Genomic DNA, 27,887 nt, shown 5'->3' with positions numbered 1-27,887 from the left:
GGCGTCAGTCATCGGTGATTTGCGACAGTTTAGTGTCATTTGATCGCATGAATTATTATATTAATGGAACTAAATATTTACAAATAATCATGAATATGTATTTAGGAATATATAATTGAAATAATTCTATGTGCAATACTTGCATTTTTATTCCTGCAGTTCAACGAAGATTCGGATAATTAATATTTTCCAAAGTATTACCCTTTCCTGAAACAACATAAAATGAAGAAGATAAACGAATCATATCTAGCATAGGAGGAAGTACTTCTGCATTATTAAAATCGTATCAACGTAGATTGATTTTTCATGGAAGGTTCGTGGCTCGTTAGTCTCAGAAATCACTGGCGGAAGACATACACTGTGCTTGAAAAGGACACGGTATTAAAAATTAATACAGCGCAAGAGGAGTATAAAATTGTCATACAGGAAAGGGATGCTTTTATGCTCAGACTGTAACTAGCTAAGAAGACGAAGACACTACGTTCCTCGATCCGTTTTATCCTTTAATTTTTTTATTTTTTTTTTCGTTGTGATTTATTAGACTCTTTCTACACATAAATCCACCGCAAAATTGTTATGCAACGAATAATTGTAATTCAATGAAATCTTTAATGGTGTGTTATTATTATTACAGGTATAGTTATTTTATATTTCAGTCAAAACTCTATTCGCAACTCAATATTCCTACGATATGCTTTGGAACCAAGCTGTAACTCAGCATTCACACTTCCACTGTAGGTTCTTTCGTTCGAAGCATCGACAGACTGCATTTTACGACTGGAGAGAAAAAAACTTCCTTTCCGATCGAATACACTTCATGAGTGTTCTTCCATTAACACGTGAAGCGTCAGAGTGCAGAAGGAAGGTGGGGGAAGAGGCTTAATTTAAAAGTCTAAATGCGATTCGAGCATCTAAGCGTTTCCTGGGCAAACCGGCTAAAGCCTTGACGATCCTCTCGAACGTGTCCTGTTTGTGTGGAAATTTCAGCCGATCGTTATTCCGCGGTACACGAATGCGGCCGACTCGCGGAAATAAATAACAAAGACAATTCCATTCAATTATGTCACTGTCATATTATGGGAAAAGATATATATATGTCGTATCAAGAGGAGTAGATTGGCATCTGTCGTCTGCATCACTGTGTGCGACTAAAACCGGTTGATCGAAACCGACATCCGTGGTTCGCACGATTGGTGTATACATGCCGGTCCAATGAGATATATATCACATTGGATCATTCACGCTTAGTTTTCGTGTAACACGCCACGACTAATTATTATCTTCTCTCGAGACTTGAACGCAGATCGATCGTCTATTCGTATAAAGATATTACATTAAAAACAGTCAAAATTGGACATATCGATACGTACCTAACAACTCACGTATTTCAATGTCTCGTGTGCCGAGCAAGTGATCAAATTAAGCAAACACGCAAAACAAAGCATCACAATGATTTACGAGGTGATCCGTCCACGTACAAACACTGAATATTACATCTTGCTTGTAATTTCCTAACGCTGCATGATTTTATCACGTAATTCAAATAATATATGTAATATTATATTTATAAAGTACACGGTCAAACACGTAATGATCGTACGCGATTTTGTCCGTTGAGCAGATTTCTCTTACTAAGCAAAAGCGTGAAGCGGAATTCAATCGATGCATCGCATTTTCAGAGAGAAATAAAATTAAGAGAGCGAAAGAAAATGCAATAGGAGAAAAGAGGATAAGGTCGAACGCGGAAGATCACACGACAGATACGGTAACGCGAATATTGAATTATTCCACTGGAAATTAATCGCGAAAATACCCATATCGCGACGCTAAATCGCGTATCATTCATGTAACAATTTCGTGTCGATAACAAACGACAAACAAAACAAAACATGTATTTATACGATCCGCGATTATCCTTTCTTTCAACGTCGTCTATGGTGACACGATATCGTCATTCAACGGCGATATATTTTGCCTAGTACTTATTACTTTAACGACATATTTACGACATCTAAACATAAATCGAAATAAAAAAATTTTATACGTTTGTGGCTAACCGAAAAACGATTTGTTTAAATTTCGCATTCCATTCGTAATATATGTACTTAAATCTCTTACCACAGATTTGAACATAGGAATTTGTCCTATATGGCTGATGTATTAATACAGAAATTAAATAGATAAACGAAAGACAAATCGATACGAATCATTTTGATAAATTCTTTACTAAGCTCAGGGGGAACTATATACTGTATGTATCGTACGAAAGAAATTTTATTTTCTATTTTCACTATTACGGTAACAAGTAGATTTATATATATTTCCAGCTGATCTATTTATAATTCAGTAAATTGCAATTGCACTCGAAACTTTGTTTATAATGCATCAGTCTTACTTTAGTCTCTCTTTTCTTTGAATTTGTAGTACTGCTACTTTGAAAATGTACAAACTTCGTAGAGTAAAAGCGAACAGTAACTTACAACGGAGTTTTACTACCTTTGTATCAGATATTTTGAACGAAACACACTTTAACTCTCCTCTTAACTCACCGTTAAAGAGAATTATTCTATAATTACAATGTTCTAATGTTCTAATGTTCTTCATTAATTTTTAAATGATTTACGATTATGTTGTAATTATCCTACAATATATTTGAATACTTCTGACAATGTTCTGATCTATGTCACGAAATATGTGGAGGATACTTACCGCAAATATGTAAATATATACTGTGGAATTACCGATGCAATGTAATGTTCAGTTGTGGTCCTCAAATACATAAAATAATAATCATCGCTAGTTCTTTTCTCCCCCGAAACATGAATGTCAATGGATAGTGCCAAATGCGCATCGACTGACCGTGAACGTAGAACGATGATATACATGCATATTTATGTATATATACCATCTTCTCTATGTAGTAAATCGATGCTTGATAGACGTAATGATTCTTCGAAAGAAAGGGGGATGGCTATGACCGTCCCCTTCCTCTAGCGGGAAATCACAGAAAAAATTGTCCCCGCGGGATGCGCGATGTAACGCGAGACAGAAGAATGGCGATAGACGAGCTAAAATATACGATAATCGTTAAGCCGGAAGCTAACACTATCGGCGTTCGTGCGTTTGTCGTTTATATCAAACGTCGAAAATGTTCGTCGAAAGTATTCGTCGATAGGAATCGCTCGCGTTCGACTCTCCCTTCAGGACTGATCCTTCCTATTTTTCTACCAGATTGTAGAGTCACGATAACGACCTTAACGCAGGGCAAAATATTCCTTCTGGCTGGCACGTACTTCCAAATCCCGAGTTTCACTGGCTTGACCCGACAAAATTGATTAATGTCATGACGGAAATTAACGCTATCGCGCACTCTTTTAATCTGCTTGCGCTTGGACACGAATTAATGGTCGTCTTTGAACGATTTCAGAGTAACGCAATGCAGTGAAGTACGCAATGGCTCGAAATGGAAGAAGCTTCGTTCGATTAAATATACTTTTGATGAGCGTTTATGAGTACTGAGGCTAAATATTTGGGAGGGTGGAGGTCGTTTTCGCCATAGAAGAAGAATAAATGCTGTCTGTTCAAGGAAATGCTAACAGTATCGGTAATCGTAATCGGTAATAACACTTAAAGTTTCTTTATATGATAGAATTGCATTAAAATCTTACTAAGATGGACAAAATTTTAGGAAATAAACAAATTATAGATCAGGAACTTGATACCATTCGTTAAAAGTAATCGATAGACGAGTATCAGAAAAATTTATCCAGGCGTAAAAATTTTAAGCACCGTATCGTTGTTCGTAGATTTTATCGAAATTAGACTAATTAAACGAAATTTCAATTAAAAGATTTTCCAGCGGGCACGACGCAACCAACGTAACCGATCAAATAATTGCACAGTTTTTTCACGAATTCGTGAGACGCGTGAAAGTTATAATCGGCCAGGCGTATCCTTTCATCCTCGAATCTGATTATTGCATTTTACAATTGAACGAAAGAACCATTCTGGTTTCACTAATACATATATTCAGGCAAGCGTATATTCAAACGAGGCGAATTCGTTTGTCGTTATGCCGCGATAGAATACAAAACAAGGAGGAAATAAAATATTAGAAAAAGAAGGCGAAAAAGCAGACGAAGGTAAAAATATTTAAAATGTCGCTCGACTTATTAGCGATTTATGCTTCTTCCGATAATCGCGGATCGATGTGATACCACCAGGGATGTGCTCGTATCACCATTAAGAATAATTTGCATTTGGTGTCGCGCCGCTTCGCGCTGACGGTTATTGCGATTCCCAGGCGACACTTCGATTCCACTTTCGACCGTATGACTAATGCATTTTCAAACGAAACGTGAATAGACACACGTTACTTCGTGGCGGGTTCTCCACGAACATGCTACCCGAAAGCAGGACCGGAATTCCAAAGTTTTACAGTCTTCCATAGACAAAGTTGGAACGAGTTGCGCTCTGAATATTATATTATAGTATAACAAGCTGTTCTACCGACATTGTTGTAACGAACGATAAGAACACGGCTGGTGGTACGCTGAAATTTCATATTGCGTTTTCTTTAACTGTTTGTACTTTGATTACATCGGATTGGAATACGCCGTTCCGATTTCGTTGCGGGAATAATAATTTTATAGCAGTCGTAAAGTGAGATTTTTTATCGAATTGACTTCTGCACGGATTTAGAGATGGAGATTTGAGTATCTTGGTTCAAGAAGTGCACTTTCATTATACTAGATGATTAACGTTATAATATTTATTAGACTTTTTTATGATGACTCCAATTTCAAACGAATTTATAATTAATAACAATAATAATTAATAGCAAATACGTGAAATTGGATATCTATTTCTCTCTGTTCGTGAGATTACTATCGTCTCTGCCGGTGCTGAAGACACCAGCAAACACACGCCCCATCTATGTATAATTCATTTTCATTTAATCTAATTCGAACGAATCTAAATATTCGCTTAAATAAATAATTACATACGTTTCAATGCTGCCGTCGCTATCTACAAATAATTAAAAGTGTCAAGCTTATTACCGGTAAGAATGCGGGAATTGTCGCAAATTTAGCCAATTTATCATCGCGTCTCGTTATCGGTTAACCGGGAATAATCGCTATCATAAATAATCAGCGTACGCAATCTACGGGACAATTATTCGAGCCTCTGGAAATTTATTCGAGGAGTTATCCCGATAAGATGTACAGCTTTCGCTTGAAATAGCAGCGAAGCCCCCTTTCGGATGGTTCGTTTGCTGGCCGAAACGCCGAATGAAGAGGGTCGTTTCTACATATTCATATATAAATTGGCCCGAGTGCCTGCTACCCCCCGCTGAAATCCTACCTCCGTAACATTCCCAAATGAACCATGACGTGTATTTTGTGCGCGAGCAAATATTTGTCTACGACCGAAACACGTAAAAGTTTTCCTGATTTCAGCAATGTGCCCAGATTATCAACAATATAGGAATTCTTATCGGTTTATCTCTACAAGACTGGAACAGCAGACGTAGAAAACATCAAACAAAACTATGGTTAGATATATTACTTGATAGTTGTAATTACTTGATAGCTGTAGAGCAAGACTTCCGTATTAAAAATTAAACGCTCAAAGTCGATGGAAAGCAAGGGGTCGAATTTAAGTGAAATCGTGGTTGGCGCGAGTCAATTGCGCGTCTCGAAAAGCAACAGCGAAGTTCCACTCAATCCTATGAATTATCGCAGGTGTCCGACGATCTGCTACATTAATGCTAATGCGGGGTGTTACCGAATTGTTCAACAAGCGCAGATTGAACAGCGTGGCCCGTTATACGGCAGCCGCATACGGACTGTTGATGCATTATTCAAGCGCAAACGCCACCACGTGTACGCTGCCGCGGCGTTGTTGCGCGTTAACTTACCCTAAACTCCACCAGCATCAGTTCGTACGGAGGACAGACAACGAGAGAGCGAAAGAGAAACAGACCGACGCGACGGCATGCTAACACTAAGGGTCCACCCGTGCTTCGCGCTTCGAGCCACGAGAACATGTATGTACGCGGAAACGTCGTCGCGCTTTGAATTATTAGCGTTTTCCCTCTGTGCTACTCCAGGATACCGAGTATCTGTGTAACTTGCAAGTTTCCTTGTATGCAATGTAAATCGGAAGCAAGACTCCTTAAAGATTTTCAGTAAAATTTTCTATGATAGCAATGCTTCTCACTCTTTTAGATGCGGATAGCTTTCATAGAAAAGAACGCGCTGGATTAAATATCTTTCTACCTTGCCATACCATGGACATTTCTATTTTAACACCTTTATAACCTTGGATGATATATCTTGTAACTGGTACTACCACGTCTGTATCGGGTCGTCAGATATCTCATCATGAACGTTAAACAGCTGGTATTGAATCGCCAGATATCTTGTCCAGAGTTATAGATTAGTTATGGATGGAGTTTAAGGGTTAACAATTTGCAGGAAAAAGTCTTCGTTTTTCTTGGACAGCGATAATTTAATTTATTCCGTTGAAGGCTTAAATAATCAGCATAATGAAACGATGGGATCTTGTCTTGTTGCCGATCGATATCCGGACCGAGTCTTCGTTTACCTTCTACGGCGCGGCAGTCCATGAAATCTTCGTTGTCCGTAATTGGCCACTCGAGAAATAGAGAATAAAGCGGCAGAGATCATGTTTGTGAAGGACCAGCCGATTCTCCAGATACTGGCCGCCATTTCACGAGTCGAATAAATATGTAAGGACTTAAGCAAGTAGCGAACTTTGTGCATTGCTCGGCCGTCTGCCGAACGCGGTTCGATTTCCTCGTAGTGCCTCCAGTAGTTTCCTCCATGTGCCGAGTAGGAGAACAAATTTTTCTCGAATATGCTTTTCACCGAGCCTAATGATCAGCGAGTGTTATTGTGTTCACGGGCGGTTTTCTATGGGGTCAGACGGAGAAAGTCTCCAATTAGGGAATTTCTCGAGGAATAGCGGTGAAAAAATAACGCTCACAAACGGGCCAGACACTCAATGCGAAATATAGACCTGAAGAGGACCAAACTTATTCCTTTAGACGTTTGTACTTGGCTTGTTGCGAAGTTTTCTCTTAAATGGATTAATAGTAAGAAAGTCTATACATGAGTTGTTAGAAACGCGGACTTATCGAAGTAGGATAAAATTAACAAAATAGTATTAATATTATTTGCAAAGCGGGATGAGATTTACTCGTTATTTGTATTTATGCTTCGCGTATGTAATTAAAGATATTTGTTGACCGATGGATAAAAATTTAAAATTTAATTGAAATATAGAAATACTAACTTTTAAACTTCCTAAATAAAAACACTTACAATTTTAGTATCGCAATAGATATCACATAGCTAATCCAAATCAATCTTAGAGGCCAGTAAAAACAGTCGTCAACAAATATAGAGATGTATGACAGCTTGGGCAAACATTTATTGTAAGCAAAGAGTTGTCAAAACAAGGAACGAAACAAGATAAATCCAGAATGCACTTGGAAAATAAATGTCCGTACGCTCCACGAGATTTGGAAGGAAAGGGACCTGAGTTTATTCGGCAAAGTGGAGGATTACAAATAGAAAAAGACCAAACAATACCAGCGTCCTCGTCAGAACCGGAAACACGATTGACTGGTGAAACGGGACATATTTTGTTTACGGATATCAATAGTTGGAATGATTCGCATGGGCGATTCGGCGACGAACCTATAAACAATTGATACTTTGCACGCCGAATTTTTACCGTTTGTTGGCAAGAACTGATTGCGAGACAGTTTCTGCTTCTACAACAGCAATCGAAAAGTTTCGTTATTAATTTATACCATACGTGTAAAATGAAAGAGTAAACAGGTGTTACGATTTAGTCAAATACTTACTTCCGTAGCTTAAATAACATTGTAGAAATAGTATAATGTTAAGTTACTATGCTAAATTATTTTATAGGGTTTAAATGGTTTCTGTTAATAGTGCGAACTATAGTGATTCATCGAAACGACGTATCATCGGATAACATAGTTCCACGTTTATTTTACATTTGGACTTCCAACGTAGTGCAGTATCAAAAGGTGTTTCGAGTCTCATTACCTTGGAGTCAAAGCGTGTGATTGAAATCCTAATGAAATTCCGCGCGTTCTCGCCTCCAAGGAAGTGGAAGCTACACTGAGAGGAAAAAAGTACTGCGGAGCTTTGACAGACATTCGGAAATTAAGTGGTAGTAGGTGCGAGATGGAGTAACGCGTTTTGCAACTTAACGGAGCACGATCCGCAAACACAAAGCCCCGTTAGAGGCTCGTGTCGAAATGACTGTTATGCGGCCCGTTGAATGAAGCCTCCGTTGCAACCACAAATTACTAATTACGCCGGTCCCCCTTAGGGAATGCGGTGTCGAGCTCGCGCACCGTATGACATACGACCGCGAGACGACACGCGCGTTCTCTGATACAATACGTAACGTATACGAGTACAGCGAGACCCTTCCTTTGTGTCATGTTATACGGCTGGCCTTTGAGTATTCTTGAATTCGACTCGTGAAACTCGATGGCTGGATAAAAGCTGTGCAACGGTACCGTGTCTTTTGACCGGACAAACGCCGTAACGGCCAGGCAGAAAGTAGAGGGAACAGGGTGTTAAAAAAGACCTGCACGGGGCAAGAATTGTGAACAAGGCTGCTTGTGTTTCATGGAAGAAAGAAATGCATTCCCTCGTTAATGGACGCATAAAAACTACTTCCGTCGAAGAGAACTTGCTCGGAGGTTATTCCGTCTCTTATTTTTTCTTGTTACGTTTCTCTTTTCCCTTTCTTTCCACCCCTTTCTTTTTCTTTTTTAGATAAATATCTCGACACTGTGTCCTCGACGTTGTCCTGCTGCTCGTCGTAATTCAAAGGATCCGCTTGAATTTCATCGTCTTCCGTCCTCGACAAGAGAACCCCCACTAACTCCTATCGACTTTCCAATAAAACGGAGCTCGAGGAAACGGTCGGAGAAAAGGAGAGCAGAAACAGATATGAAATTGCATACAGGCTTGCGAGTATCATAACATGCTCCTTTTACTCGTTACGAAGGAACGCCAATTGAACCGACAACAACCCTTCGAGTCTTCTGCCGTCCCGATCTCGGCAACTCGATAACTGGCAAAAACGCGACGGACGCGCGTATCCTAGACCAGTCGAGAGACGGCATACTCTGTGAAGGAGACAAGCAAGGGACGAAAGGAAAGGATGAATACCCGGAATGTCGAAAAATGTGCAGCAAGAATCGGAAGCTCGACATCACGTTCCGTAGTGTACGCTTTTCAGCTCCATTCGAGCTTCTTTCCTAATTAAGCTCATCGACTCGCCTCTAAATCGAATAAAAGTCAGATAGTTCCCGGCTTCCGCGTTATTTACGAGAGGACGGATTAAAAAAAAAAAAAAAAGAATGGCTGAAGACGAAACGGTACGATCTCCGATCATTTGACGAGAGACCAAGAGATACGGAGAAAGTAAAGGACCGTGTGTACGCGATATTGGATAAAACGGAGCGATCATCGAGTTATCGTTATCCTCAATTCATGGATCATCGCGGAATTCAATGGCGAGCTTGAAATCGACGTGTTAGGTACGTACGTGCCACGTTCTGAGGGGAATCTTTCATGGAATGTCGCTGCTACGGAAAATTGATTGGCCGGTACATTCGCAACGTATCGACCACCGGGATAACGCGATGAAGTTTGTATCTACCGAGTGGAATCGTTTCAATCGGTTTTTGTGAAGTAGTACAAAGCAATGTTACACGTGTACGGACTGTGCTTTATTTCAATAATTGTTAGATTGGAAAGGAAAGTCTCATAAAAAAGTTTCTCTTAAGAGAATTTTTTATTAATCGATACTCGATTTAATTTTCATGTTTATTATTAGAATAACAAGTGCGATTTTTATATACCAACAAATTTTCTTCTCGCTAAGGAACATGGAAAGTTCACCATCGAAGGAACGAACCTATCAAAATATATACTTAGTGCCGTTCTAAACCCTTTCGTAACAATCTTCTAATTCATGTCAGAACTTCTAAATCCCGCGCGTAAACCGTACTTCTCATAACATTTATCATCCCTAATTCCTATCTCTTGCTTAATATTACACGAATGTTCTTGATCCGTTGAACGAATCACGTTTCTCCTCGAGTTAATAAACAAAAGTGAAATGTGCGAAGAAATGAACCTCCTGAAACGGTCGAGCACCGGCAGTCAAACAAGCCGGGTTATTCTCCGGCGTGGCTGTTAAAATTTATTCCGTGGAATCGAATGTTCTGGACCGCTCCTCGAAACCGGTGTTCGACTAGATAGCGTGTGAGAAACGTGCTCTAGCATGCTCGGGTAAACAGCGCGGCAACAATCGAAACGCAGCGCGGTTACGATTCCCGGATAATTTACACGGGAATTCAAGCGGAGAGAGTGTGGCGCGTTCGCGCTCGCGAGACAGAGCTAACGCAGCCCGTCGAAATCGTCAAACTCGTGAAAAGCGTTTATTAGCTCAGGCAGCAAGGTAAACGCCTCAGGTGGTAACTTTAAGTGATTCGGTCCGTATGGAATATTTACACACGTTACACGTTTCTCCTTGCGTGCCCAGAGCTGTGAGAGAGAGAGAGAGAGAGAGAGAGAGAGAGAGAGAGAAGAAAGAGAGAATGGAGGGCTTGAGTTATGGCAGAGCTTGCATTGTGTCTGTTCCGTCGGTATTATCACGAAGTACCGTTTCGAAGTCTTCCGTGTATTTGTGCTACGTCGGGCCAAGAGTCCCGTGGAAACAATTAATCTAGCCCTCTGATTACTCCACCGACTACTGAAACATCCACCGCCCTCCCTCCACTTCGCCAAACGACTGAGCTTCCGCTTCACCGACGACTTCAGACGTCAAAACTCGAGATATTAATATGTTCTCCCGGATGGCAGAACGAAGACTGACTCTCTCCGACACACTCAGCCACCCTCACGGATGCCCTCTGCTGATTAAATTATTGTTGCCCTGTCCTTTCAACAGGCCGGGATACTTTCTCCTTTGACCCGGAATTCTATTGTGTCCAACGGCTTGCTTTCCGAGAGTCTCACCAATCGTTGAAACGTAAACGGACTTTTTAAATATTTTATTCGATGATAAAGACATCGTCCAGGGACGTCGTTATACGAAGCGATGTTTTGCTCGTGTTTTTAAAAAGAGAAAAATATTCTTCTCTTCCCTCTTCTTCTTTTTTCTTCTAATTATTTTAGAAAATATGAAAAAGGAAAATAAGAAAGAGATCACAGATAGCTGTACGTTACTATTACGATTGCAATTATTAGTGTGAAAATTGGTAAAGGAAATAAATGTTAGTTTAATCTGGAAAGCTAAATTAGCTTTAAACTAAATCTGGAGCTTAACTTACTAAAGAAAGTGACACGTAACATACACCGACTATAAGTTAACCGCTTTTTTACTTGCTAATCACTGACAGAATTACGTTACCAAAAGCATCCGATATGACAGAGTACCTAGTTCTCACCGCAAACAAGCCGACGGATATACTAGCTTACTCAACCGAACGTGTTTAAAGCTTCAGCGCGCTATTTCTAACAATCCCTAAGCACTTAATGGTTTTTAATAAATCAACCAAATTTTATTAATCTTTCTTATCTTAAAATTAACTTAAAATATAAGTGTTGTATAATTTAGTTTGTTGTAGAACTGTATCTTGATTGAGGTAAACATACAGTAGATCACCATATAACACGGAATTCGTATAATGTGTAACGTATCTTTCGCGTTGTAGGGTTACCATGAAACCGTGTAAATTTCATATATATAATTCCGGGCAAAATAATAATTTAATTTTAATTCTAATTTCTCGAAGATCACTTAGAATTTTTTAATATAACACATAACGTCATAACTATTACGACGCAGATAGAAGGAATCTGTTAGTAAATAAGATTGTCCTCGCTGGCTTTCTGAATAAGCAGCAGAAAAACGCAAATCCTGAAGATAAAATGATAGCACACTCGAGCATTATGCTGATATCCTTCAGTAGTTTGTGAATTGCTAAGCAATCAATAGCATGTATCGAGTCTTAGAGTTAAACGTCGACATGGTTTGCGAGAAAAAACTGACTAAAACCGAAATTGCAAAAATTGTTGAACTAAAAAAGCAGAATCTGTTTCTGAAATTTCAAATATTGTAAAAACATCCTGTAAATTATAGGTGGGAAAAAATTGTGGAAGACTGCAAGCATTATCAGAGCGCGAAAAACGGGCCACTATTCGTGTTGCCTCAAACTCAACATTAACATCAAGCGAAATTACTCAAAAAGCAGGCATCGCGGCAAACGTCTAAAGTTTTCACCGTATTCTTGAGAAATGTAAATTTATTCAACGACTGAAAATGAAACAAAAACCTCCTCTAACGAAGCAACACGAAGAGGAACGGTTAATAGTTTCAAGAAAACGTATTTATTTGAGCAAGAAATGGAAACGAGTTTTATTTATCGATGAAAAAACATTTAATGTGGACGGTCCAGATGGATTTCCATTTTATTATCATGACTTAAGAGAAGCAGAAATTATAAACAAACGACGACAAATGAATAGAAATCGTATGATGATCTGGAACAGAATCGAATATAAAGGCAAAACCGATGTATAATTTCTTGAAGAAAAAATGAATAGTCAGAAGTATATAAATTTAATGCGAGAATAAATTAACGAACACGTACAACGAATTACAATAGGAAAATTTATTTTCGAACATGATAATGATTCCATTCACCGAGCTAAAATTGTAGAATCAAAAACAATTTTTTGAAACAAAAAACATCGATTTTACCATGTCCCACACGTTCTCCTGATTTGGATATTATCGAAAATGGCCTTTCATTCTTATATATATAGCTAGTTCTCCCTACGATGGTATTTAACAATTAAAGAAAACTATTAAAATCTTTACAAAATCGGATGTAATAGAAACTAAAGGTTAATATTATAATAAATAACATATTAATAATAAAACTCATTATTAATTTTCTGTTGATTGCTACATAATTTTTCTTTTTGTGTAAATATATATATAAATTTGATAAATGTGCTATCATTTCGCCTCAGGAATTTAAGCGTTTTCTCTGCACATAGTGAATGTTAGTAAGAACGAACTTCTTTACCGGCACTTTTTGCGTCCTAATAGTTATGACGTTATGTGTTACATTCAGAAACTCTATATGGTCTGCAAAAAATTAAAGATAGCACACATGTGCTATTATTTTGTCCGGGGCTGTTTACATAATTAAAAGGTCATACATAGTGCAGGTGTAATTGTTAATCAAACTGCGAAACAAGAGCAAAATAATTATAATGCTTCGTATAAAAATTGCAGTACAAAATGATCGGAAGTGAGATCGTGAGTTACTGAACATGTTCCGAGAAACGTATGTTTCTATTTGTAAACGTATCGAACGTAACGTAAACGAATTCGAATCGAATGAAATGTGCTTGTTATTTTCGTGGGAACTGGATTGTTCAAAGACAAAGCGCATTATTGTTTAACACGTCAACAAAAGGGACCATCTTGTTTTATTTACTTACAAACGACCGACGCCCGTGTGAAATTTTAAAAGATTCGACAGCATAGAAATTTAAACGATAATACGGATGTCGGATTCATTTCTGTTAAATATGTACAAAAGATATAATTTTTCTTGGAATTGTAGTTCATATATCGTTTTTTTCTTAGATAGGACATTTTTTTCCAAGACAAAGAAAAACAGGAAGAACAACCATTCGACATGTATTTTAGCTATATTCTAAGAAAAATCAGGTGAAAAAAATTGAAAACAATTTTGAAAACAATATGGAATGTAAAAATTAGAAATCATTTAAATACCTCCGCAATAAAGATGTTAACAAATTTAAACATATTCAGTGTAATAAAAAAGAGGTGACACTAATGAATTGTTATAAAATTTTAAAACACAATTGGTATACAAATTGAATATACGTGTATATGTGTATTATAATATAATTACTTACATATGCAACCATTTATTTATAAGGGAATAATGAAGCTTATTTAATACTATATGTGAATAAAAATGTCTCTAAGTATTGTTTTTTCATTTGTAAATTTTCCACTATGAACGATTTTACTAGTAAAATAATAATATTTGAAAGAGACTCACCTACGACGTGCAGATAGCCATATTGTGTTTTCGCGGTCGCTGTATTAATCTGGCACATGTACTTTCCCTTGTCGTCCTCCCGTACATCTTTGATATGTAGGAACCAGGTCCTATGCTTATCATGTGTCACGGATATCCTGGGGTTCCTGGTAATAACGTGACTTTGTACTGTCAGGATAGCGCTCTTGTCGAAAAGCATCCAGGCCACCTGAAAATGAAACGGCAATCCCGTTATGCTATAAACACGATTTACGGCCACGTATCGATTATCATAAAATTGCAGTTTCCTATCGGAACGTCGCTAATGTCACGGGGCTCATTTATCGAGATATCAGAGTTCGCGTAGTCACGGATAATCAAGGTATCGTTTACGCACCATAGAATTGTTCGAAAAATCTCTCTTCATCGTATTAATAATTTAAAAACCGATAAATAGTTTATCAGTCATTTTTATTCGTCACATTTTGAAGATTTATGCCGGGAATCGTAATTTTATTATAACGTGTATCTTATATCTTAGAGAGGCTGAAGAAAATCAAAGAGTAGTGACAATAAGACGCAAGAAGAGACAATTAGAAGAATAGAAAAGCGGAAAGCAAACATGGAATTTCAAAAGCGGATGGTTTCGCAATCTAGAAACCTGCATTCACCCGATCCTCTTCTTGCTCTCTCCTTAACGCGTTTTTCTAAGAAGTCAATACAATTGGATATATCATTCAACATAGACGAATTTTTATCAACGATAATGAATTTTCCAATCGCTGTCTTTTATTCAGACGCATCGATCCAATTATCGTTTACTAATTCCTATTTTTCACTAACAACTTAGAATCTACTCAAACCTTTTTCTATCGAAAATCAAACGTACATAGCAAAAGTTGTATTTTACAAATACTACGTTTGCAAATGACATACCATTTATATGTCTTCCAAATAAATTTTTATTTAGATTACTTTTAAAATTCCACGTATTTCCGACTTGAAAATATTTATACCGTGAAATGTACATTTTCCAAAGTTCATTTATAAATTAAAAAGTTAAATTAACTTGCAAAGTTCATTTTCCGCAGAAGGAAGGTATCACATTTCAATCTTAAACCCATGGTGTTTTCAACTCAAAACTACTTACAATTAGACATCATAAATTCAACTTCGCAAACTTGTCGTGAAGTTAATTTACAAAGGAAAGAACAAAGAGAAGAAGCACGCGGCAAGTGTTACATTTTCAAAATTTCAGCAGAATTCAATGAGACTAGTTCAGCAATCATGAAAAACTGATTGAATTCTAATCACGAAGACCGATTCGCGGCTTGATCGATACAAAAGGAAGTAATGACCGACACGAGAGAGAACGATCCGATGAAGAAAAGAAACTTCTCTTGGAGCAACGAAATGTCTGACAATCGTCCCTGGAGAAATAAGAAGGCCTCTTTCGCCCGTGTAAGTATACGACGCTGTTTACTTCCGGTGCAGCGGTGTATTCAGTCGATACAGTCACACCTTGCAGCAGAAAATAGGTCAGTACGTTGTTACTCCGCGACATCCTTGCGATAGGTTTCGATTCCTCTTTAAGCGACCGATGTTTACGATTAGGAATAAAAGAATGAATGAAAGAAAACGGGAAGAACGCATAGATAGGAGAAACATCAGTTTAATCCGCGTTTAATTCCGTGTAATTCTCGTCTTGTTTATCTAATCCTTCTTCGATGCAAATGGTCTTTCGCTGTGTCTCTCTTTTTACAGTAATATGCTCTTTATGCTTTATACATCACAAAGGTACCCTTTTTGGTTTATATTTTCAACAATAAGATCTCTTTGCTTTCCTTTGTATAGCAGTGTATCTCCGTCACCTTTCTTGCCTAATGTACAAGCTCTCGTGACGCTGTAATGAAAGGGAAGAAAGTAAATGAGAAGCAAGGAGAAAAAAGATCCGTTTCATTTAAAATCCGCCTTTCAATAGATAACATAGTGGGTGTTAAACTACTAAATCACGGATCATCAAGTTCAGTGGTACAAAAACTTCTCCTGATTGCTTGCAACTACGATTCTAACAATATGTGACTCTAAATGAAACTTTTAGAACGTTCTCTATATGTCAAATTTGTACCATCGATGGTACGACTCAGAAACCCATTGTTTTGAGAAGAAACAATCATGACTGAGCGACTTATCCTCACAATCGATAAACCACGCAACATTCGCTGTCGCGACTGGGGAGAATGCAACTCCATTGCCATAGTCATAAGTCTTGGCGACCATAACCAGCGACAACGTCGGCACTGACTCGTGACAGTTCTGCGTTTCACCCCCGTTTTTCGTATTCCGTAGTGGAATTTTCACCTCGATTTATCCGGGCCGACTGTCAGCGTAACAGCGGTTATGTCTTTGCCGCAACGACCCGCGTCGAAACGACCGGCGTCGAAAGGATTCCACTCTCCAGTGCGCCGAAAAATCTGCCCGGCACTTTCGTCCAGACGTAGACGAACAACGGACATTAGTCTTCCTGAGGAACAGTGGGAACGGCGTTCTGATCGATGCCAAGCATCTCGATTCAGTCGCTCGCGAGATAGGACGAAAGCGCGCAACCGCGTTTTAGTGTCCTCGCGTGACTGGAAAATGAGAATTCTTCGAGTGAAGAATGATACCGAAAGGGGATAAGGGTAGGCGTTCATCGATAGGTGGGAGATCGACTCGTGATATTTTGATTAGAAGATGAATGTTATTGCGTATGTGGAATAAAAAAATAATGTGAATTTTTATAGCGAGTGACTGAGTTACAAATGTCAGGGATTTGGAGAGGTAAAGGACTTGAGATTAATTATTTTATTTTGCAAGAAGTTGTAGTGTTGTACTGAACTTGAAGGAAAAGCGTTATCAATATTAGATAAAGTATATCATATATACCGTCACAAATAAGAAGCACACGGAGAAACGAATATATTTTAAAATAGAAGTTTAAAAAGATCTATTTAAAAAGAATGAGAATCGTCCGACCCAGATCAGACAATAAGCCCCGTGTCTGTAACGTATCATAGAAGTGCCACTAAACGCAACCTTCGGCTCGACTTAACCACCTTTGAGGGCTTGCTAACCATGGTCGCTGAAATAGTATCGCCCCCGACCCTCGTTCCCACCCTTGTAAAACCTTCGTCACGAGCGATTGACCTCAGTGTACGCTGCCAAGTGTTCCACAGGTTCTCCCTTGGTGGTTTTCACCTCGTCATCATCGTTCAAACGGCCACAAAATGCCGAAGGGACTCGGCCGCCTTGTTAAACTGAACGTTACTCTTCTGTCTCGGAATGAAATGTAAAGCGGGTGTCGAAAACTACAGTAGGATTATATTTACTGTCTCAGATTTTTATCGTATCGCCGATTGATTCGTCGATACTTTTGTTTCTCTGTTTTTCTTTCACTTATTTTTCTTTTCTCGTTATTCCATCAATTCGCAATATTCGCATTCGTTCATAGAAAATGTCAATTGTGCAATATTCGTGAAAGAACCCTCTTATCAAAAGAGTACGAGATGTCATATTTTTCTATTAAATATTCCATTAAAATATAAATTGTGAACATATTCTGCCATTGAATCCAAGAAAACTACAAAAACTACCAACAATCGACTTTCCATGGCTCGTTTCGTCTTTCTTCATCTATCAAAAGAGTCAACAGTTGCTTTATGCGGCAAGTAAGATAGATGTTTGAGAAGAGATTCGCGGCAGACGATCCACGAAATGTTAAGCATTCACCAAACTTTCCACGAATCATTAATATCGTGCTATAAAATCCCTGCAGTGAATCATTGCTTTCGTTTCGGTTACTTGGCTTTCCGGGAAATCTGATAACGTCCGCAGAGAAAGTCATTAAGAGCTTATTGTAAGTTAGTAATAACGAGTATAGATCGCTTCTACTATCGCGCATTCTGCCTCGTATCAAGTCCCAAAAACCACGAAGGATACCAAGCTGTTTAAAAGACTATACAGTGATCGATCAATCGATTAAAAAAAGAAGAAAAAGAACAGTTACGTGGTACTATTGTGTGACAGCGTTTCACTGGAGTGCATCAACATGCACGTTACGACAAAACTAAGTATGTACTTGTACCTCGGAGAGCTCGCTAGCGCGCATTGATTCCTTGCCACGGGAGGAGAGTTACAGCTTTGTTTACCACGCGGGCGACGAGATCAGCGCCATCCAGTCTGGCTCTGGTTCTCTGTATTGCCACCGTCTCTTCTTCTTTCTCAGCCAGTTTGCCTCCTTTTCCACCTTTTCCTTCGGTTTCCTTTTTCCGCGATCTTCTTCTCCTCTTTCTTTGTCCGGCTGTCTGAGCCTATAGTTCGCGTCAGGATCGACCCCCTTCATCTTCTCGTGCATGTTTCTTCCGCTCGAGCTTCGTGAAATACGCAAACACATACCATGACAGAGGACATATATAAAATTGAACTGGCAATTGAAATTTTGTCCTTTTAGTAGGACTAAGTATAACGGTGATATTTGAATTTTGTCTTCATGCAATGTATGTTATTTTCCTTCAACTTGCTAAACACTTTTCCTTAACATTCCATACACTGAAATTACACAATGCTGTAACCATCATACTATCGTCAAACATTTTTAATTTACAACATCAAACGTTTATCGTACTAAATTAAATTCCTATCTCATTTTGTAAAGGTTTCCAAAAAGAAATTAGGCGCAGCATTACGTCGCGCTATAACTAGCATTACAACAAACTTTAGAATTGCTTCACGATCCCAACATCCTCTTAAAGACAGCTAAATCGTCCCTCTTCGTCGCCATATGTGGTAAGTTTCACCATGTTCCAGACTTGAACGTAATACGACCACTTAACCCGCAAGCTGTCTGACCCTCTGGCGAATAACCTTCTGCCATGACGTGCCCCATGGCCCGTTTAATTGTCATGCAGCTCACCCTAGACCGGTTCCAACCGAAATTGTCGGATGAATTGCCTTGCTCAATTTTCCTTTCGATGATACTCACCGTGTACGCTCGTCACTTTAATCATATCTTTAAAACGAGATGTATAAAGCTTTTGCGAAGTAGAATATTATTTTTTAAGATATTATGTTCGAAATAACGCTAAGGGGATCTGAATAAAAATGCTACCTAACGATAAAAATTTGATCGGGACTTTCATTTTCTCGCTGATATGTTTTCCTGTTAAACACACATGTGCGATTTATTATAGTCATTGATGTCCATTTTTGTGATGTATGTTCCGATTACATTGCTGTTTTGTCCGATGCGTTCATGTGCGCTGTTAAATAGCTTGGAAAAAGCCGTTTCTCCTTCTTGTTGTTTATCCTGTTTCTTGCTCGAGTATGTTCTGATTGATTGCATTGTCTCGATTTGCATCAATTGCATTGATGTCTCGAGTAAAGAAATGTTATATGACTGGAATTCTGCAACTTGGCAGATTTCAACATGTATATATAATATACTCAATTAAAATATCAAAGACATTGATTTCTTTTGTCTCAAATTTTACAATGTAACGAAATACTTCGTCGATCTGTGAAATAATTAATGAAAGTAACTTGCCCGTTTTACTTCTCGTGGTGTCCACGCTCGTTCCTTTATTCTCTCATCGAATAAATCGAGTTTCCGAGGAAGCAACACTTCACCGCATTTGCGTAAACACGTCTGGGACTTGAACAGTTACAGTAAAGCACGAGGAAGAGGAAAAGCCGAGAAGAGAACCAGTTAACTTCCTCCAACTTCATCTGTACATCCTCGTCTGTGCGCGAACTTGGAGGATATTCGAGCACACCGTCGAAATATATGGAACGACCGCTTGTTCTTACGATTTAACAGATACTTAAGTTAGATCATTGGTTTCCACTGGAACATTCACCGTCCCTCTCATTTTCCTGTGCCAAAGCTTTTCAGAAATTTATGGAGATATTCGTAAAGGTATTTTCAAAAATATTACAGTCCATAAATTTCAGTTACATATTAACACGAACCAGAAGAAATTTGCAAGAAGTTATAAAGCGTTACGTTCAATTAAAACATCGTAGAGCAGAACAAAAAGATGAAAAATAGGATAGAATAAAATAAAATTTTGAGAAAATAGATTCTTTTGTCTCAAAACCGTGATAGGAATTATTCTCGAATTGCAAAAGACTCAACAAAAATTTGATATAAAATACAAAATGGAAATAGAGTTTCTGTGTGCACTTGAACTTTTAAAGTTTTTATCGAACTTTCGAGGTTTTATTGCACCGAAGAAATCTTCTCTGCAAACATCACGATCTTCGATTGATTAGTTTGCCGTCTATTTACGCGATAATTCCTTTTGTTTGCGAAAGGGCGTAACTCATTCGTACACCATGAACGATTTCTTAATAACTTATAAATATGCAAAATAATTCTTTATTTAATTTATTCGTCACTTTTGTTTGATATACGTAGAGAGGAAAATCGCCATATTTAAGCTACAACTTAATTATCATGCTTAATTATGCAACCGAATAAAAAACCGAATAAAATCAATAAAATCACGAAATTTCAAGAATCGACATTCGAGCTTATTTGATGCGAAATTTTTAGTTTATTCCTTTTCTAAATTTATTCTTCTCGCATATTTTCTCTATTTTCCTCTGCTGGTTTATAAAATTATAGGTTATGATAAGAGTGCACGGAACATTAGCTTTTTATAGAATAAAATAATTCCAGGAATATTTAAATGAAATGAAATTAGTTTGAAATATCCATATTATAAAAATTTGTTTCCAATGCAATTTTAATGTAATTAATATATTTTAATGTTGATTAATATAATTTCCATTTCAAATATCCGATCAATTAAATACCTTTTTAATTGCTTTAGAATATTGAAACGATTTATTTATGAATAGATATGTTTACAGTGAAAAGTTTTCCTAAATCTGAAATAATTCAAATTTCGTTCATGAGAAATCGCAAACTTTCCATAATAAAATTAATCAAACGCAAAAAGTTCCAACACAGATGAACTCTTTCTCCCGATGTGATAAACAGAATAAACATTCCGCGAGTCTCATTAGATTTCAAGTAGTCAAAGTAAACGTCAATGCTGACAAGCGTAATTAGTTTCAATTTACTTCGTAAACTCGACGTGGTCCGACAGAAAATTTCAAAGTACCAGTATTTCAAAGTAAGCTACTATGCAACTCGAGACGAGTTTTCCAAGCTATGCGGTAAGTAGGATTACACTCTGTTTAAGTACTTATTACAATCATTTAGCACCGTGGAAATACTTTTCATTAACAAACTTAACATTTCATTCGTAGTATAGTTTTCATGTTAATTGCAATATGCAATACGTTGAAGATCCATATACAGGTGGGATAAGAAGAAGAAATCGTAATAATAATCGTTACTTTGAAATTTATTGACCGATCCTTTGGCATTCTTCATCTTCATAAAGAAAGGCGCAAGATTTCTGATTGCATGTTCACGCAGAAGTTCGGACAAATTTTGGTTAAAGGTATTACAACCACTTAGCCCGCAAGCTGTCAAGTCCTCCAACCTCCAAGACATCCGCTTAACTGGCATAGGAAGAGACCCGTAAGCCAGCAGGCCGGAAGTAGGTATGCACGCGAACCAAGGCCACTAAAAGCATCTGGAAACTTCCCGTCGAAGACACTAAATCGACGTACGTACAACCAGAACTATTCTCGACTACGATGGAAATAAGATTGCCCTCGATCTAACCAGCCACCGCTTATGGCTCGCTTAAACTTCACCCGCACACAATCCTCTCCGATTACCCATCGATCATTAACATCAATCAGTTTAGTCTTGTTCAAAAGAGACTGATATTTTCGTAGTTTTATTGATCTTTTTATGATTATAAAACTTGTGAAACTTATTAATATTAATAAATTTCAATAATGAGTACACTATATATGTTTGTAATTTGAACTATTCAATTGTTATCATACTGATCTAAATTAAGATAATCTTAATATTATTTCAATAATATAGTCGTGGAATAATTTGGAATTAATTTAACTCTTTATTCGTTAAAAAGGAGTCATTTATCTCTTGGTAGCATTTTTCACAAATCTCATATTTTGCTCAGTGAATAACTTGCTTTTTCATTCTTGTAGTTCAATTATTTCGTTTTTTGCCGGCGTAATGGCAAGCGAGGTGTCTTAATTTGCTTTCATTATCGGTGTGCAGAAGTTCTCGCTAAAATTCGCGGTTGAGAAGTGAGCGAGCAGATTTACGAGCACGTGAAGTTTCGTGCAAAATAGCTGTTGTAATTATTCCTTTTAATCTAAATTGCGGTCTGACAAACCAAGTGCCGGTGAAACTTACCAGCGTCAAATTTCTCGAGAATCTTATGCGTCAGAAATCGAGTTTTCTTCGAGCTGACAAAACGAACAGCGAGTTTAATCCATTTAAAGACGATACGAATATAATCGTTACATTTGTAAGTTATATTAATCAAAATAGATGCGATAATATCCGTGCATTATTTCAACTTGTACTTTTCTTTATCGGTAAATTACATACCTTAAAGTTCAAAGAAAAGAATTAACCATTTTAAAAATTAAACCTTTTCGGTTCTGATTTGAAGCAGAAAAGCTTTATTTCCTTGTAGTTTATTTCAAAAATAATTTTCCGAAATCTGTTCCATGACATATTTACAATTATTTTTAATTATTCTTCTTTGTTGGCAAATTGTATTTATCTTAAAATTAAAAAAAAGTACTAATCATTTGAAGAAATCTTTGTCTCTCTTTTAAAAAATAGAAACTCCGCCTTTATCATAGTTCGTTCTAGCGTTACGAGTATAATTTCTCAAAGTTTATTTAAACTTGGTTCCGTTCATCTTAAAACAAACCAATAAAGCGAATCCATACAGATAACCTAAATTACCATTAGCTATTAGGACAACAGGAAAATTCGTAGAAAAATTCGATATTATCCCGATAAAAGAAACAGTTTCCCTTTCATAAAAGTGTTGGACAAAACGTACACGTTCGCCGTAAAGAAACACAAGCTTCGCGAACGAGAGAAGACTGCTCGAGGAAAAAGCCAAAACGTACATCCATCGCGGTATTTACACCGAAACAAAGACAGCCAGGCCAAACAATCGAGAGTAATTGCTGGCTAGCGAAAAACCGGTCGCTGTTTCTTGCTTCGTCGAAGAAAACCGCCGGAAGAGTTGTTTCACTCTTCCGTTCTCACTTGTCAACGCGTTCTTGCTTCTCTTTTCTTCTGGGTTTTCCGGTACCCTTTTTCGCGAATCTGATGAAACGAACAGAGAAAAAAGGGAGGCAGCCCCGAACACTAGACAGAGACAGAGTGGATGCTGCACGGCCTGGCGAAAAAACATGATTCAATTTAAAAATCATTCGCTAAGTGCTCGTGGCCCGTTGGAACGGACATTCCTTTTTTTTGTGAGAAACGAGAAAACATCGACGACGCGCTTCTTCCACTCGTCCATTTGGCGGGGCGTGCTTTAATTCACAGTGTCCTGGCTGGCCAGCAGTAGCCATGAATTCCTTTTCGACTTTCCGACACCGAAATATGGCCGCTCGCCTGAAACTGGCAACCGGTGCGGTTTTAATAGTCAGCCGGTTTAACGCCTCGGCTGCAAAAAAACGGGTAACAAGAGGAGGGGAAAAAAGAGAAAGAAAGTAGAAGGATGAGAAAGCAAAGAGAGATAGAGTTACAGGGGTGATGGTGGAGGAGCAAATACAGCGGGAGAAGAGTGTTTGCGCGTTTATCCATCCCGTTCGATCCTCGGAGACTCGTGTCCCAGCAAGGAGAGAGGGATGATTTGTAACGAGGTCGATCGGTTTTACGAGCACCGCCAACTCCGGAAAATGTTTACCATTTGCACGCTTGAAATTTAACGCCGGGATTCTGAGGAACCTCGATCTTGCGATGGGTATGCTTGATTGATTGATTTAAATTTGTTTCGAAAGACCGATATCAGATCACCGACTGCTGATATCGCGTGTTTCCAGACCTCGTTCGCTCCTGGATCAAATTTCATCGCAGATTGCGATACGCGTTACGTAGTACGATCTTTCCCCTTTTTTCTAAAGGAAATTGATAAGTTACAATCATAGGCTCGTTGGAATCATACGTTTTTCATAGATTTCATAAGTAATTAATTTACTGTGCGAGGTGCTTTGAAATTTTTCATTCTCGAATTTTAGATAGTCTCAAATGATTGATCAGAATGTAACAAATAAATATGCAATTATGAAACATTTGACGATAGTTCTAAAATATTTTTTCGTTTCTGATAACGAAACTTTGCGTACATTTCCATTTCTATCGGAACAATCTCTCATCTATTACCCGTGGTTCACAAATTACGACGTGACAATCTTCCCGTCGCATCGGCATGGCAGAGCATATACTACGGCACTAAACAAACCGAAAAGCTGATCGAATCATCTCCCAGTCGAATCGAAACGAAAGAGTTTCGCAAAAAGTCAACGAAAAAATACCACGCTTTTAACGTCGTAGCGTCGTGTCGTTCGGGTGAGATGAAAACGAGGTAAAAAAAAAAAAAAAGGAAGAGAAAGAAAATAGAGTTCGAACGGAATACTGTAAATTATTCCATAACGCTCTGAAATCCCGAATATTCCACCGGTTTGTGAATTATGGTGTTCGAAAGTGCAAGAGTGAATTCCGCTACTTGGAGCCGGATCAGCGGCTAACTTCCACGCACTACCGTAAATCCACTCTTGTACTTCGAAACTCCGTAACTCACCGATCGGATCATCGGAATGATATATACATTATGGTGTGCCATCGAGACTCAAAAGCCCGCGGCTTTTTTCCCTTTCGCACTTTTCTATCCCTTTCCGTCGTTCACCCTATCCGCTCTTCTCTTTTCTACTCTTTCCTTTCGCTGTTTCAGTCTGCCTTCCTTCGGCAAACTTTGATTCGTGTTTCATTCTTCGAGTCTCTTCTCTCTTCGTAGTCCCGGAAAAACATACCACGAGCCACGAGGAATAGGATGGGATAGGATAGGAAGGTGGGGATGGATCGGAGGCTGGAGGAGGATATGTGCCCGACGACCATCACGGTAAACGTATATTTTCTCGCATTTGGTAGTGAAATCGAATAAGGTGAGTGGAAAGAAGTGAAATTGTATGGGAAAGTACGCCAATGGAAATGGGCGGTCGACGGTCGCCATTTGTCCGCTGACAGATCACACTTTTCTCCCTGTTTGCCGCTCGTTGACTGATGGCAAATCGGCCCCGCTAACTTTATACATGCCCAGGATAAATTTTCTCGGTAATGGGAACCGGGGGAGAACCATTTCATGGTGGTGCAGCCATGAATCGCAAGCGAACGTAATAAAATTCTTTCTTAACGCATCTTATCGGTTAATTCAAGAAAACGCTCGTTTGTAATTTGCAAGCTCTGTACCGTGAATTTGCGTAAATGTACAAAATTGCTATAATTGAGCATTAGAAATTTCTTGACACAGGTATAAAATTAAAATCTCCGCTCAAAAATAACATCACCTTTTAGTTTGGTTTATCTTTAGTTATTTTAGCTATTGTAGGCAGTATTTTAATCTTTCCTACTTACAATTATTTCAGCCTAAACCTAATAAATAATTACATCCTTCCGGTTCGTTAGTTATTGACAAAAATACCTTCCACCTTTCCGGATCTCGTAAATCGCGCGAAAAGTTAGTTTTAGAAGCCACTGACAAAACATTTACACTTCTTGCCAGGGCAAGTCGCTGGTGCATTATAAATATTAAACCCCTTCGTGCTGAAAGCGTAGTGTGTGCGCATGGTACGACGTAAATATCTGCGATATGATGTACGCGTAACCAGCGTTAATATTAAACAGTGTGCTTACATAGCTTATATCCCACAAACGTGTTAAAACGAACGATCCTGACACTGATACGGTATTGGTCTGATGTCCGAGTGCAAAACAAACTTCGTTTCTCTCTCCCTCCCTCGCTCCTGTTCACATTCTCTACGGAGACCTAGTTATCCTAATTAATCACTTAGGTACGATGAGCCACTATACTGGCTTTCGCGGATGTCATTTTATATTACGATACGCCACTACTGACACAATCGCTTCACCGTTTGAACTAAATGATCTTTTTCATTTGTCTTGCTTCACACTTTTCTTGCCCTCGCAACGTTCTATAACAGTGTTAACAATATACAGACAGAATATATAGTCCTTGTTTTTGATACGCCAGTGTCAGATATCAATTGTTGCTTTCCGTTAAAATAAAAATACCATTATTATGCTCTTTTTAATATGCCAATCCGTGTCCTTATCATTTTTTAGAATCTTCAACCTTAAAATGTCGCTTCAAATTAGAAAACGAAGAGCAATTTGAAAAACACCATCGCGCTATCAGTGTGAAAATTGTGACGTGTGTCTATGTGACGTACCGTGCTTTAAAATATATCACACTCAATTGTATTATTAATTATTAAAGTAAATTATTAAAGTTAAAGTATATGCATCATATCTTTAAGAAAAATTCTAATTTAATTATAAAAAGCTTCATTCCAATGTGCTTGCGTAGAGAACAGCATTATCATCTGTCACACATTACAGTGCTGTATCGTTTACGCGTAATTCGCGTCTAACTCTGCCGTACAGAGAAACAGCCCCGCACAAAATTCAACCGTACCTAAGAGGTTAAGTGTACAAATGGAAATAGACCGCATTATACATTTTGTGCGAATTCTCGATCAAATTCCGGCCCTAAATATGCCAGCAACGTGGGTAACAGGACAACGCTATTTTAAAGTTCGATTCATTACATGTATTGATATTTCCTTTTACACAACTGACAAAATTTTGCGAGCTGCAATTGCAGATTTCCTGTGGAATTTTGTATATTATTAATTTATTTTGAATATTATTAATTGTTTATAATTATTCATAAATACTTCTCGCTACTGTATTCTTAAATATCAATTATCTGACCCACATTAGGAAAATATACATATGACGAAGTTTATATGAAAACTGATGCAACGACATGGTACGAGCTTTATGACAAAATAAAAATTACTTCTGAAGTTGTTCAAAAATTGCGTAAACACTAGAAAATGATTTGAAATAGGCAAATAGATGAAAGTTTTATTCTCTCGAAAGTTTCATGAAAACGCATGTATTGAATATTTGACAATACGTTAAAACTTCTTGTAATTGCACGGTTATTAGTTTTGCCATTGTTTCGAAGTCTAGTTGCGGTTGCCAAGATAATTTAAAACAAATTCCATTTCGTAGCATAGAGAAGTTTAACGTGGCGATCTAAATAGTAAAAATAGATGTTAAAGATAAAACTGGCCAATCACTGCTTTTATTAACCTATAATCTTTAAATTATCTAAGACTATGAAATTAATTCAAAAGTTAGCTTATCCAATTATTCGCAACGACCGCCAATCTTTTACTAATTTTTATTGAATCGAAGAAACGAATCGGTATCAATTTCCTAAACGATGCGATTTTCGAGCGGAAGCATCAGCATTCTAACTGTCACGAATTTTCGTGTTCATTTCATTCGCTCGAATTCTCATCAAGTCGTACGCGACTGCACTTAAAGTGATTACAAAAGTTCCGTGAAGTCTGGAACACTGTGTTCTCCTCTGCTTTTATGGATAAGAGTTCAAGCCGTGCCAATTATTAGACGAGAAGCGTATAAATGAATTAATTG

The 27,887-nt window shown here is 38.0% G+C and overlaps 1 protein-coding gene across 4 annotated transcripts in view; it reads right to left on the bottom strand.

Moving 5' to 3' along the window:
- Positions 1–27,887, bottom strand: part of LOC122572498 (lachesin-like) — a 257,082-nt gene that overhangs the window by 110,982 nt on the left and 118,213 nt on the right. For all 4 annotated transcript variants that reach the window (XM_043737499.1, XM_043737512.1, XM_043737503.1 and 1 more), the window contains one exon: positions 14,198–14,405. In XM_043737499.1, coding sequence (XP_043593434.1) covers positions 14,198–14,405 — 208 coding nt within the window. The remainder of the gene's footprint in view (positions 1–14,197; positions 14,406–27,887) is intronic.

The sequence above is a fragment of the Bombus pyrosoma genome, linkage group LG2 (assembly GCF_014825855.1).
Source record: "Bombus pyrosoma isolate SC7728 linkage group LG2, ASM1482585v1, whole genome shotgun sequence".
Classification (NCBI taxonomy): Eukaryota; Metazoa; Arthropoda; class Insecta; order Hymenoptera; family Apidae; genus Bombus; species Bombus pyrosoma.
The sequence above is the reverse complement of the archived record's forward strand: the minus strand, read 5'-3'. Positions and strand labels throughout refer to the sequence as shown.